Genomic DNA, 13,910 nt, shown 5'->3' with positions numbered 1-13,910 from the left:
ATAACAAGACAAAAGGAGTGACGTCATCGCACCGACCGACCACGTTGACCGGTAGTCTAGACCTTGCATCCATCCCGGTCGTGTCACATCATTCCTTTACAGTTACCGTTGTTCGTTTAATCGTGTTAAATGTACCGTTTTTACGTGTTAATGTCCGTGTTCGTGTTCGTGTTTTTATGTACATTTATGTGTATTGACGACCTTCATATGAAGTGACCACCATTTGACATCCTTGACGCCTTCGCCTGAAGATGACTTTGTAAAAAGTCGAAACTAGTTGCGACACTAGCAACATTAGGATTACCACGAAGCAGGTATTTACACCATTTTAATATATTCAACGTAATCCGGAGGCTAAATTCTAAAATGAAAGTATTTTTGTTCGATTATTAGTAACGGAGAAGATTAAAAAAATTGTAAATTTAAAATTCCCATGTTATTCTTATGGAGAATATTGTCAAATGTTGTAGTTTGCTTGTTTATGAATATATTTTGATCAAACTTGGCAAATTTATTTATTTTGTACTAAGCTATCAATATTTTACTCAAAAACACACTTTTTTAGTTTCCTTGTAGCAGCAAACCTAGGTACTCGTTAAACCTAATGTTATTAAAATATATTTAACTGAAAATCAATTCAGACAAATGGAAATTCACTTAGTCGGCAGGTTTGCTGCGGCGGGGGTATTTTACTTTTAATCGGTATAGTTAAACTTTTGTTATTCACCAAGAGAATTAAACCTAACAAAGGATACGATATCAATGTAAACATCTGTCTTTTTGTGATGAAAATGTCCGCAATAAACCTTTGAACAACATAAACATCTGTATTGTTGAATATAGATAGTATCATAAAGTTACAAATTTCATCACAAATAATAAACCGTAATAAATAAAATATAATAAATATCATCTTGCAGTGGTCTATACATGTATTTAAGTTAAGATTAGAATGAGAAAGGCTGTGTAATGTAAGTTTGAATCCAGCCATGAATACACAATTCACAAAACATTAAATTACAATACATCTTTTTGGAAGAATGTACCCCTGGCATGTGAAAATAATCTCTAATCTTTAATACAATTTAACTTGAAGCCACCTAAGTGAAGAGTACTTGTGGCTAACTAATTTCCCCGACGTTATCAAAGCAGACTTTGGCAATAACTGAGACTTAGCCAAGTTCCGGGTGACTTAAATGACATGTTTAGCCAGGTTAAGTTGTTGGAATATGTAATAATATACATCGGCCTTCAATTCAATTCAATACTTTTCGGTGATATATTTTTGTATACTAAACATTATCCATTTATTATGTTCATACTACAGTACAACCAATCTTTAGAAATAACAGAAATGTATTTTGTACGACAATTTCAAATAAAAAGGAGGACATTCTCAATTTTTGTTGCCATCTGTGTCTGTCCTATATATACACAGGGTTTAAAATATATATATTTTTTTCTTAAACCATCTTTAAGTTGGCAATTCCTCAAATGGCGATTGGTAGAAAAAGGTAGTTCCTAAAAAAATGGGTTGGGCTGGGTCTTTAATATACTGTATTTATGGTCAAATCATTTAGCATATACACTATCTAAAAAGTTGTATAACATATTTATAAAGTATATAATAAATGTGGTAAGCAGTTTCTTCTCAATACTTTTAAAACAATTACTTTAGACCTTTTGAGTAGAGACAGGTGGATATTGTACTATTATTTTGGAAACTTAAATCCGTAATCTTTCTTACGTTACACAACTAATCTTATCGTAACGATAATGCAATTTAGATCGAAACAGGTTAATACGGTATAATAATTTAATTCAAACTGTAATTTAAAACCAAAATATTAATTCGAAACGTAAGTGGGTAGAGTTAAGATGAATAAGTGACGTCATAATGTGGCGCTAACCTTGTTATTTGTATTTGTATTTTTATACGTCATTACCTCACTCTGGTGGTTTATTGATACGGATTATCTACCAGGTAGATTTCAAGACAGCAAGTTCACTGTAGGTTCACTCTTTATGCGAACTTGTAATAAATATGATTGAATCTGATTTGAAGAAGATCAATAGAAGCAGTTTACAAAGTACATACTGAACAGTTACAAACAACTGGGACTCGTCATAAACATAATATTGCTAGAGAATGTAACACCACAAAAAAGTTTTCGAAATTTCCTGAACAATTCATTTGAATTAATTATCAATCATTGAGTTAGGTACGTAGGCATGCGAGGTGCGTTTTTTAACCGAAATATGAGTGAAGGATGAGTATAGTGTGATGATCTTTGTAGCTTTGTTACTGACTAAGATCATCTTTGTTATTTAGCCAGGACCATATTTTACAAGCCCGATCAGGAACAGCTGGGTCCAGTTTTGAATAATCAAAAAAGCTACTGACTTCCCAGGATTGAACCGGTGACCTTTTGACTATTAGGTGAGCACTTTAACCACTCGGCTACCCCTCCAGTCCGTTTTCCGTTGTTTTAATACAACACAAGTGACAAAGTTTGTATGTTTGTCACGTTTGTATGTAGTTTCGCGGTCACAGCCGTGGGGTGTAATTTGCCTCAACTGAGGAACTGAGTCTTTACGTTTGGTATTTGTTTTTCCTTGTTCTCGTCTTTTATTCTACTCGTATATGAAGTAGGTTTTATTTTGACTATACTAAAAAGAAATGTATGATAAACGTTGTATAATTGATTTGCCGGTAGTTTTATTATTGTTTATTATTGTATTTATTATTGCACGTTGTAAAAATGTCCCATTTGTTTTAAATTAGTTGCAGTTTTCAGAACTGAGTGGTTGCAATAAATTACAGGACAACAGAAAGTTTAATATTGTGTACCAAATGAGGAAATGTATCAGTCTTTGGTCTATAAAACATGAATAGTCTTCGGTCGATAAAACATGAATTTTATATTCGTGAAAACTGTTCAACATATTCATCAAGCATTTTTTAAGTTCGAAAAATTGTTGGTTTAATAAAATTGAAATGCATGGAAACGAAAACAAAGTAAAGTAATAACGCATTTTGTTTGCTTAAAAACCAACACTATTACCATGGATAAAATATACTCCCTTAGTGTTGGTTGTGTTGGTTAGCCTATGCTATTATCCACGTTTTAATTTCACACAATTATACGCATTAAATGTTGGAGTACTAGGCAAATTTAGACAGAAATTAGTCATTATGATATGGAAGAATATTTTTTAATTTTAGAGCTAAACCATTTTAAAAATGTCAATACATAAGTATATATTTAAGGTAATTGGCTATAAATATTATTCATGGATAGTAGGAAATGAAAAGTCTATATCTTTATTTACTTTTAATTACTAGCAATAATTATAGCAGATTTCAATTTGCATTCAAATAATCGAATATTATAAAGTACAAATTGTTTTAAATATATGTTTTAGGTTTTAACTAATCAAAATCATTACTCATTAAACAAATCTCTTAACTACCCATATTGTATACGTATTACACTTGAAAAACATAATATGTAAACATATTACATTTGAACTAAGGACTTCCAATCAAATAAATACCGAACTATCGCATATGTCTTTTGATACAAATATTTTCATGCTATTTTCCAGAGATTTCATTCAACCGATGATTTGTGTTTTAGTCTACAAACAAATGAAGTAAAAATCAATTTTGTTTGGATACCAAAAACACACCCTATGATAAATCTGGGAACCTCTCTATTGTCACAGCAGACAATGACATTGTTGTGACATTTTGAACAATGTCAAATCAATTACAGCTGTGTGCACATGTCAAAACTGCTTTACCGACGTTTGGTGTTGTTAAACAGAACAAGAGACTGATTTACCTTTATAAACGTTGAGCCGATACCTTCACTGTAAACAAATCTCTTATTTGTGTAAGGGTATAATTTAGTCAATTAAGGTTGGTATAATGTAAAAAAAGGTATTATTCAGGTTTATTCAATTGAATATAAAAAAGGTTTATTCAAGAGTTATTTGATATACAGTACAAACAATTTGGGAATAAAATAACCAAAGAAATTAGTGCCAAAATCTTAAACACGCAATATACGTTATTCACTATTGTTCAAAGAAAAAAAAAAATTATAACGGGTTGAACTCCAACAACAGTGTTGATACTTCCCATAGATATAACTGGCAGCATTCGGCACAGAGCCATTCTTTAAATTTAATTCACATCGGTAGTGATAGTGGAATATTGTTTTATACCTGACAAAGCAGGCTTCCTTACACTGATTATAGCACGCAAAGTAGCTAATTGTTGCAACTAATTAATTTTGCCGCACATATTTTACTTTGCCGCACTCCAGTATTCCAACTAAACAACACAAAACAGCGTGATTTCATTAAGCACGTAATACGTATATGCTTGAAAGAAAGTTAGCAACACTTCGATTACGATCAGCTGGTGCAGCGTTTCCCAGCATTTTACCATTGATACTAATCTTGACTTAATCTGTTTCATGTGAACATTATATATTCGTTCAAAGCTTGGATTTAATGTAACCTAATACATGTTTCGTGTTTGAAAGACTAATTATTTATATGCTTAATGTTAAATGATTACAGAGGAGAGAATCAGAGTAGTCTGAATACAATTTAGCATCAGGCTTGACTTCCACCCTCCATGTGTCATTTTCAAAATGATGATTTTACTCATGAACTAAATGAAACGTTAGGTAAAATTGTAATAGAATACAGTAGTCAGTTAGAGCTTTAAAAGGCCTAAACATAGTAGCAGTGTACTACAATCAGAGATCACATAAGACCAAACAGAAAATCCACATATAATTAAAGACATGTTGGTCTTATTTTATCTCTGATTACAACAGACTTTGGGTACGGTAAGACTGAAATGGTGATGTGAGGGTTTTCATGTTGTTATGCATTTTATTTTATTGGCAACTCTATGTTTGTTAAGTGTAAAGTAACTATTTATTATTTCTATGAAACACACAGTGCACGGGATAAAGTATGAATGCACTAAGTTCCAAAATATAGTAGATAGATGAACGAAAATGAATTTAGACAACAAAATCATTGTTTTTTGTCCATACCTTCTCTGTTAAAAATATATCATACTCTTCGTAACCTAATTCCCAGTCTGTCTACAGACTAGTTCAGGTGCCGTAGGGTGTAATTTGTTGTCTACGACCTTTCATGAGCTCTGTAATCTCTGTATCCTATGACATTGCTCGATACCTTCTTACACTATGTTGGACTTGTACGTTTCAATGTTAATTTACTCTAAATAAAATAAGTACTCTTGTTGTTCTACATAAACCAATGTATCTATGAATATTGACCATGTTCATTTTAATTACTTTTTTTAATCAATTGCCAAATACACCAATGTCTAAATTTGTTTACGTCTGTAAAAACAAGATTTTAGGTTGGGATTATGCCATTAAGAATTTCAAAATATAAAAGAGAATGTGTATATTTTATTGATTTTAACAGATTATATTTGCCAGGCTCAGGAATCTTGTGTTGTGAGATTATGTTATTCCTCGGTGTATATTTTAATTTTTCTACCGCAGGTGGTGTCCTTAGTATTCTAACATTAATTAACACAATTACCAAATAACAAATATATCTTCTATTTCTTTCTTCCACTCAGAATTAACACCACAACATTATCAAACGTCACCAGCTAAGTCAAATACAATGCATATTTAAACCCAACCCATCACATTTTAAATTTGGAAAATCTAAAGAATTGAGAAAGCTATTTTTGTTGAAAATATTACGATTAACTCATCCTGGCGTAAAGTCTACATTTCCGAGTCAACACCTTTTTCACACCGTTGAGCTCTTCTCATTCACACAGACAGGGCTGGCGTATGTCAAATGTATAATGTAATTAACACACAGTTGTATATATGAAACTTCAATACTGATAACCTAAGTTATTTATAATATTAGATGCTTAAATTCATCAAAATATAAAAGATTTACATGTTTAAAGTCTTATTTAATAAAATAGGTACTTAAAATCATTGATGATTAGGTTAACGAAGTTGACAATTGACCAGAAGGTATAGTTGACCTCACACAATGGTAAGAAGAGTAATGTGTTTTTCCTATTGCATTTAACATTGCATTAGGAACATTGAATCCCTATGAACATTAATTATATGAATGTTAATTGAAAACTGTGTTGTTCCGTATTCAAGCGCTACCTAGATATTTCCAGACGTTTCATATCATAAAATAACCTTTGTCCTGTCACGTGATGTCTGGAAACCCCAATCTCGCCCCAGTTCTCTTGCATTCATGCAACTACTAACATGTCCCCGGCACAATTAACTCCCAATTGCTGCTCTCATCTCTTAACCCCAAAGTATATTTAATTATTATTAGTGACACATATTAAAAGTGAACTATTGAACATTTGTGAAGTGAAACACTACTACTGCCGGTCCGGGTCTGTGTACGAGCAATACGCAATAGCTGGCCAGCAGAAGAAACTCGTGTACGTCTACCGGCTTCGTCTTCTCAACACTTCAGTTAAAAGGAAGGTACCTCATCAATCTCATTATTGTCTGTTAAATAATTAGTGACAATTTTTTAATATTGCTCTTTCACTATACAGTCCATTTGAACATTTTTAGGCAAGTTTACCCCCCATCCGCTGGTCCTGTCGAGTCGGACGAAAATCTTATCATTAATAATATATTGTGCTTTTATTAGCCTAGCTACTGTAACTGTTAAAATTGTACAACTAAACTCTTAAAAGTGTCACTTCTCTAAATAATTAGAGCAGTATTTGTATTCTCCATTACTATTTTTGGTGAATAAATAATATTTTATTCCATTCCCCTGTGCCATCTCAGACGTGAATATTTCATGTTAGTTTCATGTTCATGTCCTCCCACTGCTACATGAATCACGTCATATTTCCTTTCAAATAGTTATTTGAAATCAGGAATTAGTTAGGATATTTAATATTTTCTCTAAGTTTCTCAATCAATTCACCGTATCAATTATTGTCATTAACAATAATTTTGTCTGCACTTTGTTTCGTCCTTAATTTTCTAACATATTTTCACTTATCAGAAAGTCAGCCATTTTATATTTTCTGTCCTTGCGATGCACCTTGGTAGCGAACTTCTCCACTAGAGCGCTCTGCCTACAGCCTGCACGTCGCAAGAACCAATGAGCGTCGAGATTCGTAAAACAGAATAAATCGCCCAATGATATTGCTTCTTCAAATTGATCATATGTAAAACTCAGCTTCAAGCACAGGAAATCAGCTGACTGAATATAAAACACACTCCAGCTACATACAGCTGTGTGAATTGAATCAAAATATAAACGTAACCTTCAAGTTTATTTACATCTTGGAAAATATTGTTTTGTGTGAATATTAAACGAAATATTAGTGGTTGAATCGATTCTTGTCTACATTAAGGATATTGCTCATAATAAATACTTCCCTACTCAATATATTCTGCGAAAATACTGATTCAAATTAAATGACTTGTATTAAATAGACTTTACTTTTATTTACTATGTCTATCCTGGGTCTGATGGTAAAGTGAAATATAATTTTACATTCATTATTTCTTATAGAGTGAATGTAAATGAATTGATTTATTCTGAGCTATTAATTTGCATTATTGTTAGGTCTAAGACTTGGAGTTATTTTGATATTTAGGTGTTGGTGAATATTTACGTAGGCCTAAACTTATGATAAACTTAGGCCTATAGCTTACTCTTTTGATTACATAAATGGTCTGTTAAAATGAGATTCTCTACACTAGAGAAAAAGGCAAAACTTGTCAAAAATAGGCTTCAGAAAATAAGCAAGTTTGTGTCAGCCCAAATTACTCTCTCAGAAACTCAATCCTTAAATGTTGTTTCCATTCAGCGCTTACACAACTATGATGATGAAGTTAGAGGTTTATTCTCTGATTTTAAAGCTTTATTCGATAAAGTGGTTTATGATGATCCTGGTTCTGATTATGACGAAACTGAAGCATGCTCTATGCAAGATGAAATTTCGGACTTGTACATTTCTCTGATCAGTGACTTGAAAATAGTGTTACCTGCTAAAACTAAAGAAGTAACACCTCCCACCCAACCATCTCTGCGACTGCCCAAATTTGAGTTGCCCAAATTCAGCGGTAACTACGAAGAATGGGTTAGCTACTACAATATTTTTGAGGCTTCTATTAATAGGAATGAAACTTTGGCCCCTGTGAGTAAGTTCCAATATCTGCTTAGTTCTTTAAGTGGTGAACCCTTATATTTAGTAAAGAGCTTAAGCATAACTGCAGAAAACTTTGATGTTGCACTTAGGCTGCTTAAGGATCGCTATGATAACAAAAGGCGTGTTGTAACTCAGCTTGTTACAAAAATCATTGATTTGCCATGCATAAGTAGTGGTTCTCTCAAAAGTCTCCAACATTTTCTCACAGTTTATAAAGAGAACACTCAAGTTTTGAAAAATCTCAACCATGACATAACAGCTGAAAATACTCTGCTTGTCCTAACGCTTTTGAAAAAGTTACCTACTGATTTAAGAAAATCTTTTGAGGATTCTCGCATCACAAACAATGACATACCTGCAGTAAATGATCTAATTCAATTCCTTGAAAGAGAATTTAAACGATTAGAAGGAGCTAGTATCGGTCTTGGTCCCTCAGCTAACGCAAGATACCCTTCAGTGCAAAAGACTCAATCTAATAGTTATAGGCCTAAACCTCTTCGAGATAGTAAACCTTACTCCTCTCAAGCTAAAACAGCTTTCGTCACAGTGACTAACACTTGTTTTGTCAAGCATCCGATCACAATATATACAAGTGTCAAGCCTTTCAGGCTAAAAGTAGAGGTGATAGAGTTGAATTCACTTGTAAAAATAATCTATGCGCCAACTGCCTAGGCCATCTACATGATACTAATAACTGTCCTTCTCATAGAGTGTGTCGAATTTGTTCAAAGCGACATCACACTCTCTTACATGACTCAACTCCCACACAACAGCAGCCAAGTTACCCAACCAAGGTTTTTGAAAAAAAATATGGTAAGCCGCCTACAAATAACGCACCCCAAAGCCATGTCACCGCACCAGTGAATAAAAGTGCTCTTGTAGGATTGTCTAGCCAGTTAAACCCAACTAAAACAACAATTTTACTTGGAACATGTTTAGTTCAGGTGTTTACCAAAGATGGTCAGCAAACTGTACTCCGTGCTGTGCTCGACTCTGCATCTCAACTTACATTGATATCTGAAAGAGCTGTTCAGCTCATCAGTGCCTCCCGTACTCGAGCACATGATGAAATCCAAGGAATTTCTGGCTCACTAATTCATTCTAGAGGAATAGTGCACATTGATATATCTGCAGTTAATGGTCAACGCTTAGCCTACCATCATCCATGCTTGGTTTTGAATCGTATCACTTCACCACTGCCTCAGATCCCAGTCTCACCTCAAGTGAAGGGATCTTTAAATGATTTCGTTCTTGCAGACCCCTGTTTTGACAAACCTGGAGAAATTGATCTATTGATCGGAGCTGATTTATTCGCTCTCTCACTGACTGGTGAGCAGCACTTCTTAGGCCATAACCTGCCCCAAGTTTTAGGAACTATATTCGGATTTGTTGTAATGGGCATAGCTCCTGTTGCTACATCTGAGTTATCAATCCCAAAAACTGTTTCTTTTCTCACTACACATGATGGAGACCTTCACAGTTCACTTCAAAGGTTTTGGTCAATCGAAGAACCCCCGACATGTGTCAAGACTCAGTCAGAAGAAGATGTTCTCTGCTTACAGCATTTTGAAAGAACCCATACACGTGATAACTCTGGTCGATATGTTGTTAAGTTACCGAAAAGACCAAATCATCCACTATTAGGTGAATCTTGTAGTACAGCTCAACTTAGACTTAAAGCGATGGAAAGAAAATTCGCTGCTCAGCCCGAATTCAAAGATTTATACTCCGAATTTATGGATGACTACATCAAATCAGGTCACATGAGTGCAACCCCTTTCTGGTGAATGTTACTATTTACCCCACCATGGAGTATTTAAGGAGAATCCCCCTAATTCCAAAATACGAGTCGTATTTGATGGTAGTTCCAAAACAAACAATGGCGTCTCCCTAAACGATATCCTCATGCCTGGCCCTAAGTTGCAGAATGATATTAGTGATGTCTTGCTGTACTTTAGGTGTCACAAGTTTGTGTTCACTTGTGATATACGACAGATGTATCGCCAGATTCTGGTGGCTGAAGATGACAAGAAATATCAGTTAATCTTTTGGCGATCCAACCCTGATGAATCCCTTCAAGTCTTAAAGCTAAATACCGTCACCTACGGTCTCAACTGTTCCCCGTTCATTGCGATCAGAACATTACAACAATTGGTCAAAGATGAGGGTCACTCATACCCCAAGGCGTCTGAGATTCTAACTAAATCAATATTTTATGACGACATCATCGCTGGAGCAGAAAGTCTTGATGAAGCTTTGTCTGCACAGAATGAACTCAAGAACTTGCTCGCTAGAGGAGGTTTTGAACTCCGAAAATGGATTAGCAACGCACCCCAACTATTGGACCAAGTCCCAATTGAACACAAAGAGACTCCAGTGGAGTTAACTGAAAATAGTGAAGCCTTCTTCAGTGTCCTAGGTCTAAAATGGACTCCAGAGTCTGACATGCTTTCTTACAAGGTTAAGGATGTTGAAATAAGTGCTATACTTACAAAGAGAAGAATATTATCTACAATCGCTAAACTGTACGATTTACCAGGATTTCCAGAAAATTACGGGTGTAAGAATTACACCCGTAATTTTCTGGGCAAAAACACTTATTCAGTATCTCTGGACAACAGGGCTAACTTGGGATGAACCTGTTCCAAATGATGTTAGAACCAAGTGGCATTCATTCTTAGAAGAACTCCCAATAATTCAAGAATTAAGAATTCCACGCTACATTTCTACTTCTCTGCATACGGCTGTGCAACTCCACGGCTTCAGCGATGCTTCAGAGAAAGGCTACGCTGCTGTTGTCTACCTTCGTGTCACTGACTCTCAAGAGAATACAAGGCTCTATCTCATCGTCTCTAAATCAAAAGTCGCTCCTTTGAAAAGAATTTCTCTGCCACGGCTTGAACTTTGTGGCGCTCACTTACTGGGAAAACTTCTTCAATATTCTTCAAACATACTCTCTGCTCATATGAAGATTGAATCAATCTATGCTTGGTGTGACTCCATAATTGTCCTAACCTGGATACGTACTCTTCCATACCGCTTGAAAGTCTTCATTGCCAATCGTATTTCAGAACTCCAAGAATTGGTCTCTCCTCACTCATGGAATTATGTCAAATCTCAAGACAACCCGGCAGATTGCGCCACTCGTGGTCTTTCACCCTCTCAACTTGTGACTCACCATTTATGGTGGAATGGACCGGAATGGTTACAGTCATCGTCAGATTCTTGGCCTAAGCCAAAATTCACACCTGTTATTGATGATGACACTCTTGAAATAAGGCCAAATCCTCTAAACGTTCTAGCAACCACAGAGAAGATTAAACTCACTGATTTTGATATACTAGAAAAATATTCATGTTTCAGGAAACTTGTAAATGTCATGGCATATATATTGCGATTCATTCATAATCTGCAAGCCAATGATCCCCGCATCGGACGACTTACTTGCCAAGAAACTTCTTCAGCGAAATTAAGAATTTTCAAACTCATACAAAATACATCGTTTAAGGATGACATCTCTGCTCTCAAAAAGGGATCTCAATGCAGCTTAAAACTTGCTCGTTTATCCCCATATATTGATGACAGTGGAATAGTGCGAGTAGGCGGCAGGTTGAAACATTCCAACCTTACACAAGATGCGAAACATCCAGTTTTGTTACCTAAATCTCACTGTGCTGTCAAACTGTTGATTATGCATTATCACCTAAAGCATCTACACGCAGGCCCTCAATTGCTGCAGTCTATTCTGTCTCAAGAGGTTTGGATATTATCAGCCCGCAGCGTGATAAGATCTGTGATTTTCAAGTGTCAAAGATGTTTCAGACTTAAGCCTGTAAACAAACCTCCACTGATGGGAGATCTTCCTGAAACTCGATTAAAACCTGTAAGGCCATTCTATCACACTGGCATGGACTATAGTGGACATTTTGACATTAAAGTTCATTCAACTAGGAACGCTCAACGGTTAAAATCATACCTCTGCCTCTTTGTATGTTTTGCTACGAAAGCTGTGCACCTAGAAATTGTAACAGACCTATCTGTAGACTCCTTCATAGCTGCACTAAAACGTTTTGTTTCTCGTCGTGGATTGTGTGCCCACTTATACTCAGATTGCGGAACTAACTATGTTGGAGCCTCAAAGCAACTCATGAAAACCTTTCAGAATTTCATCAAGGAATCAAACACTAAAGATGCTCTTAACAACTTCGCGTTGGATCACTCAATAAATTTTCACTTTCAACCACCAGCCGCTCCCCACCAAGGAGGCCTATGGGAGAGTGCTATAAAAAGTTCTAAATATCATCTGAAAAGAGTCATAGGCGATAGAGTTCTAACACTAATGGAAATAATAACACTCGCTACACAGGTGGAGGCTGTACTAAACTCGAGGCCCTTAACAGCGTTATCCGCTGATCCATCTGACATCTCAGCCCTTACTCCGGGTCATTTTCTTATCGGCACTTCTCTTGTGGCAGTACCGGAACCAAATCTTGAAGAAGTTCCCGAAAATCGTCTCAACCATTGGCAAACTGTACAAGCCCTACATCAACGCTTCTGGCGACGTTGGCATCAAGAATATTTACATCAGCTACAACAAAGAAAGAAATGGCAAAAGCCCAACAAGAATCTAGAAGTGGGTGATCTCGTTATAATTCAGGACCCTAGAACACCACCGCTACTTTGGCCTCTTGGACGCATAGTGAAGACTTCGCCTGGATCAGACGGCATCGTCCGAGTTGTCACCATCAAGACTCAGCGAGGAACCTTCTGTCGTCCTGCTACCAAGGTGTACCCGCTCCCCTGATCTCATTATCAGACCAAACAAAATGTTTATTCTATTTTCAAACATATTTCTATTTCAATGTTATGTATATATATTTAATCTATGTTTCTTATATTTCAATGTCAATCTTTATTCATTATGTGTCACTTTGTAACTTTCTCAATGTTTTGAACCATGTACGGTTCAAGGCGGGCGGCATGTTCCGTATTCAAGCGCTACCTAGATATTTCCAGACGTTTCATATCATACAATAACCTTTGTCCTGTCACGTGATGTCTGGAAACCCCAATCTCGCCCCAGTTCTCTTGCATTCATGCAACTACTAACATGTCCCCGGCACAATTAACTCCCAATTGCTGCTCTCATCTCTTAACCCCAAAGTATATTTAATTATTATTAGTGACACATATTAAAAGTGAACTATTGAACATTTGTGAAGTGAAACACTACTACTGCCGGTCCGGGTCTGTGTACGAGCAATACGCAATAGCTGGCCAGCAGAAGAAACTCGTGTACGTCTACCGGCTTCGTCTTCTCAACACTTCAGTTAAAAGGAAGGTACCTCATCAATCTCATTATTGTCTGTTAAATAATTAGTGACAATTTTTTAATATTGCTCTTTCACTATACAGTCCATTTGAACATTTTTAGGCAAGTTTACCCCCCATGTGTTATTTCTTGGAATCACGTTGAAAATCGCCCTTTTCATAATACAAGAACCTACAATGCAATTGGCCATATAATTCATAATATAAAAGGTTTAATATACCTGTTGCGTCGATTGATCCTTAAGTTGTAAAATAACTACGGCCGTTTCGTGCTGCTAAGCGAGCACATGTTCAGATTGTAGGAACGTTAAAATACAGTCCTCTCATCCGTGGATGGAGT

General features: G+C 35.7%; 1 protein-coding gene across 1 annotated transcript; it reads left to right on the top strand.

The window, feature by feature from the left end:
- Positions 1-10,144: 10,144 nt before the first annotated feature.
- On the top strand, positions 10,145-13,043 carry LOC128989316 (uncharacterized). Its single transcript, XM_054411196.1, has 2 exons — positions 10,145-10,799; positions 10,861-13,043. Exons 1-2 carry the CDS (start codon positions 10,145-10,147, stop codon positions 13,041-13,043), a joined length of 2,838 nt encoding a protein of 945 aa, XP_054267171.1.
- The last annotated feature ends 867 nt before the right edge of the window (positions 13,044-13,910 follow it).

The sequence above is a fragment of the Macrosteles quadrilineatus genome, unplaced genomic scaffold (genome assembly GCF_028750875.1).
Source record: "Macrosteles quadrilineatus isolate MER2022 unplaced genomic scaffold, UCM_ALF_1.0 Scaffold_3__2_contigs__length_128488019, whole genome shotgun sequence".
NCBI classification, from domain to species: Eukaryota; Metazoa; Arthropoda; class Insecta; order Hemiptera; family Cicadellidae; genus Macrosteles; species Macrosteles quadrilineatus.
This window is presented reverse-complemented; position numbering and strand designations above follow the sequence as displayed.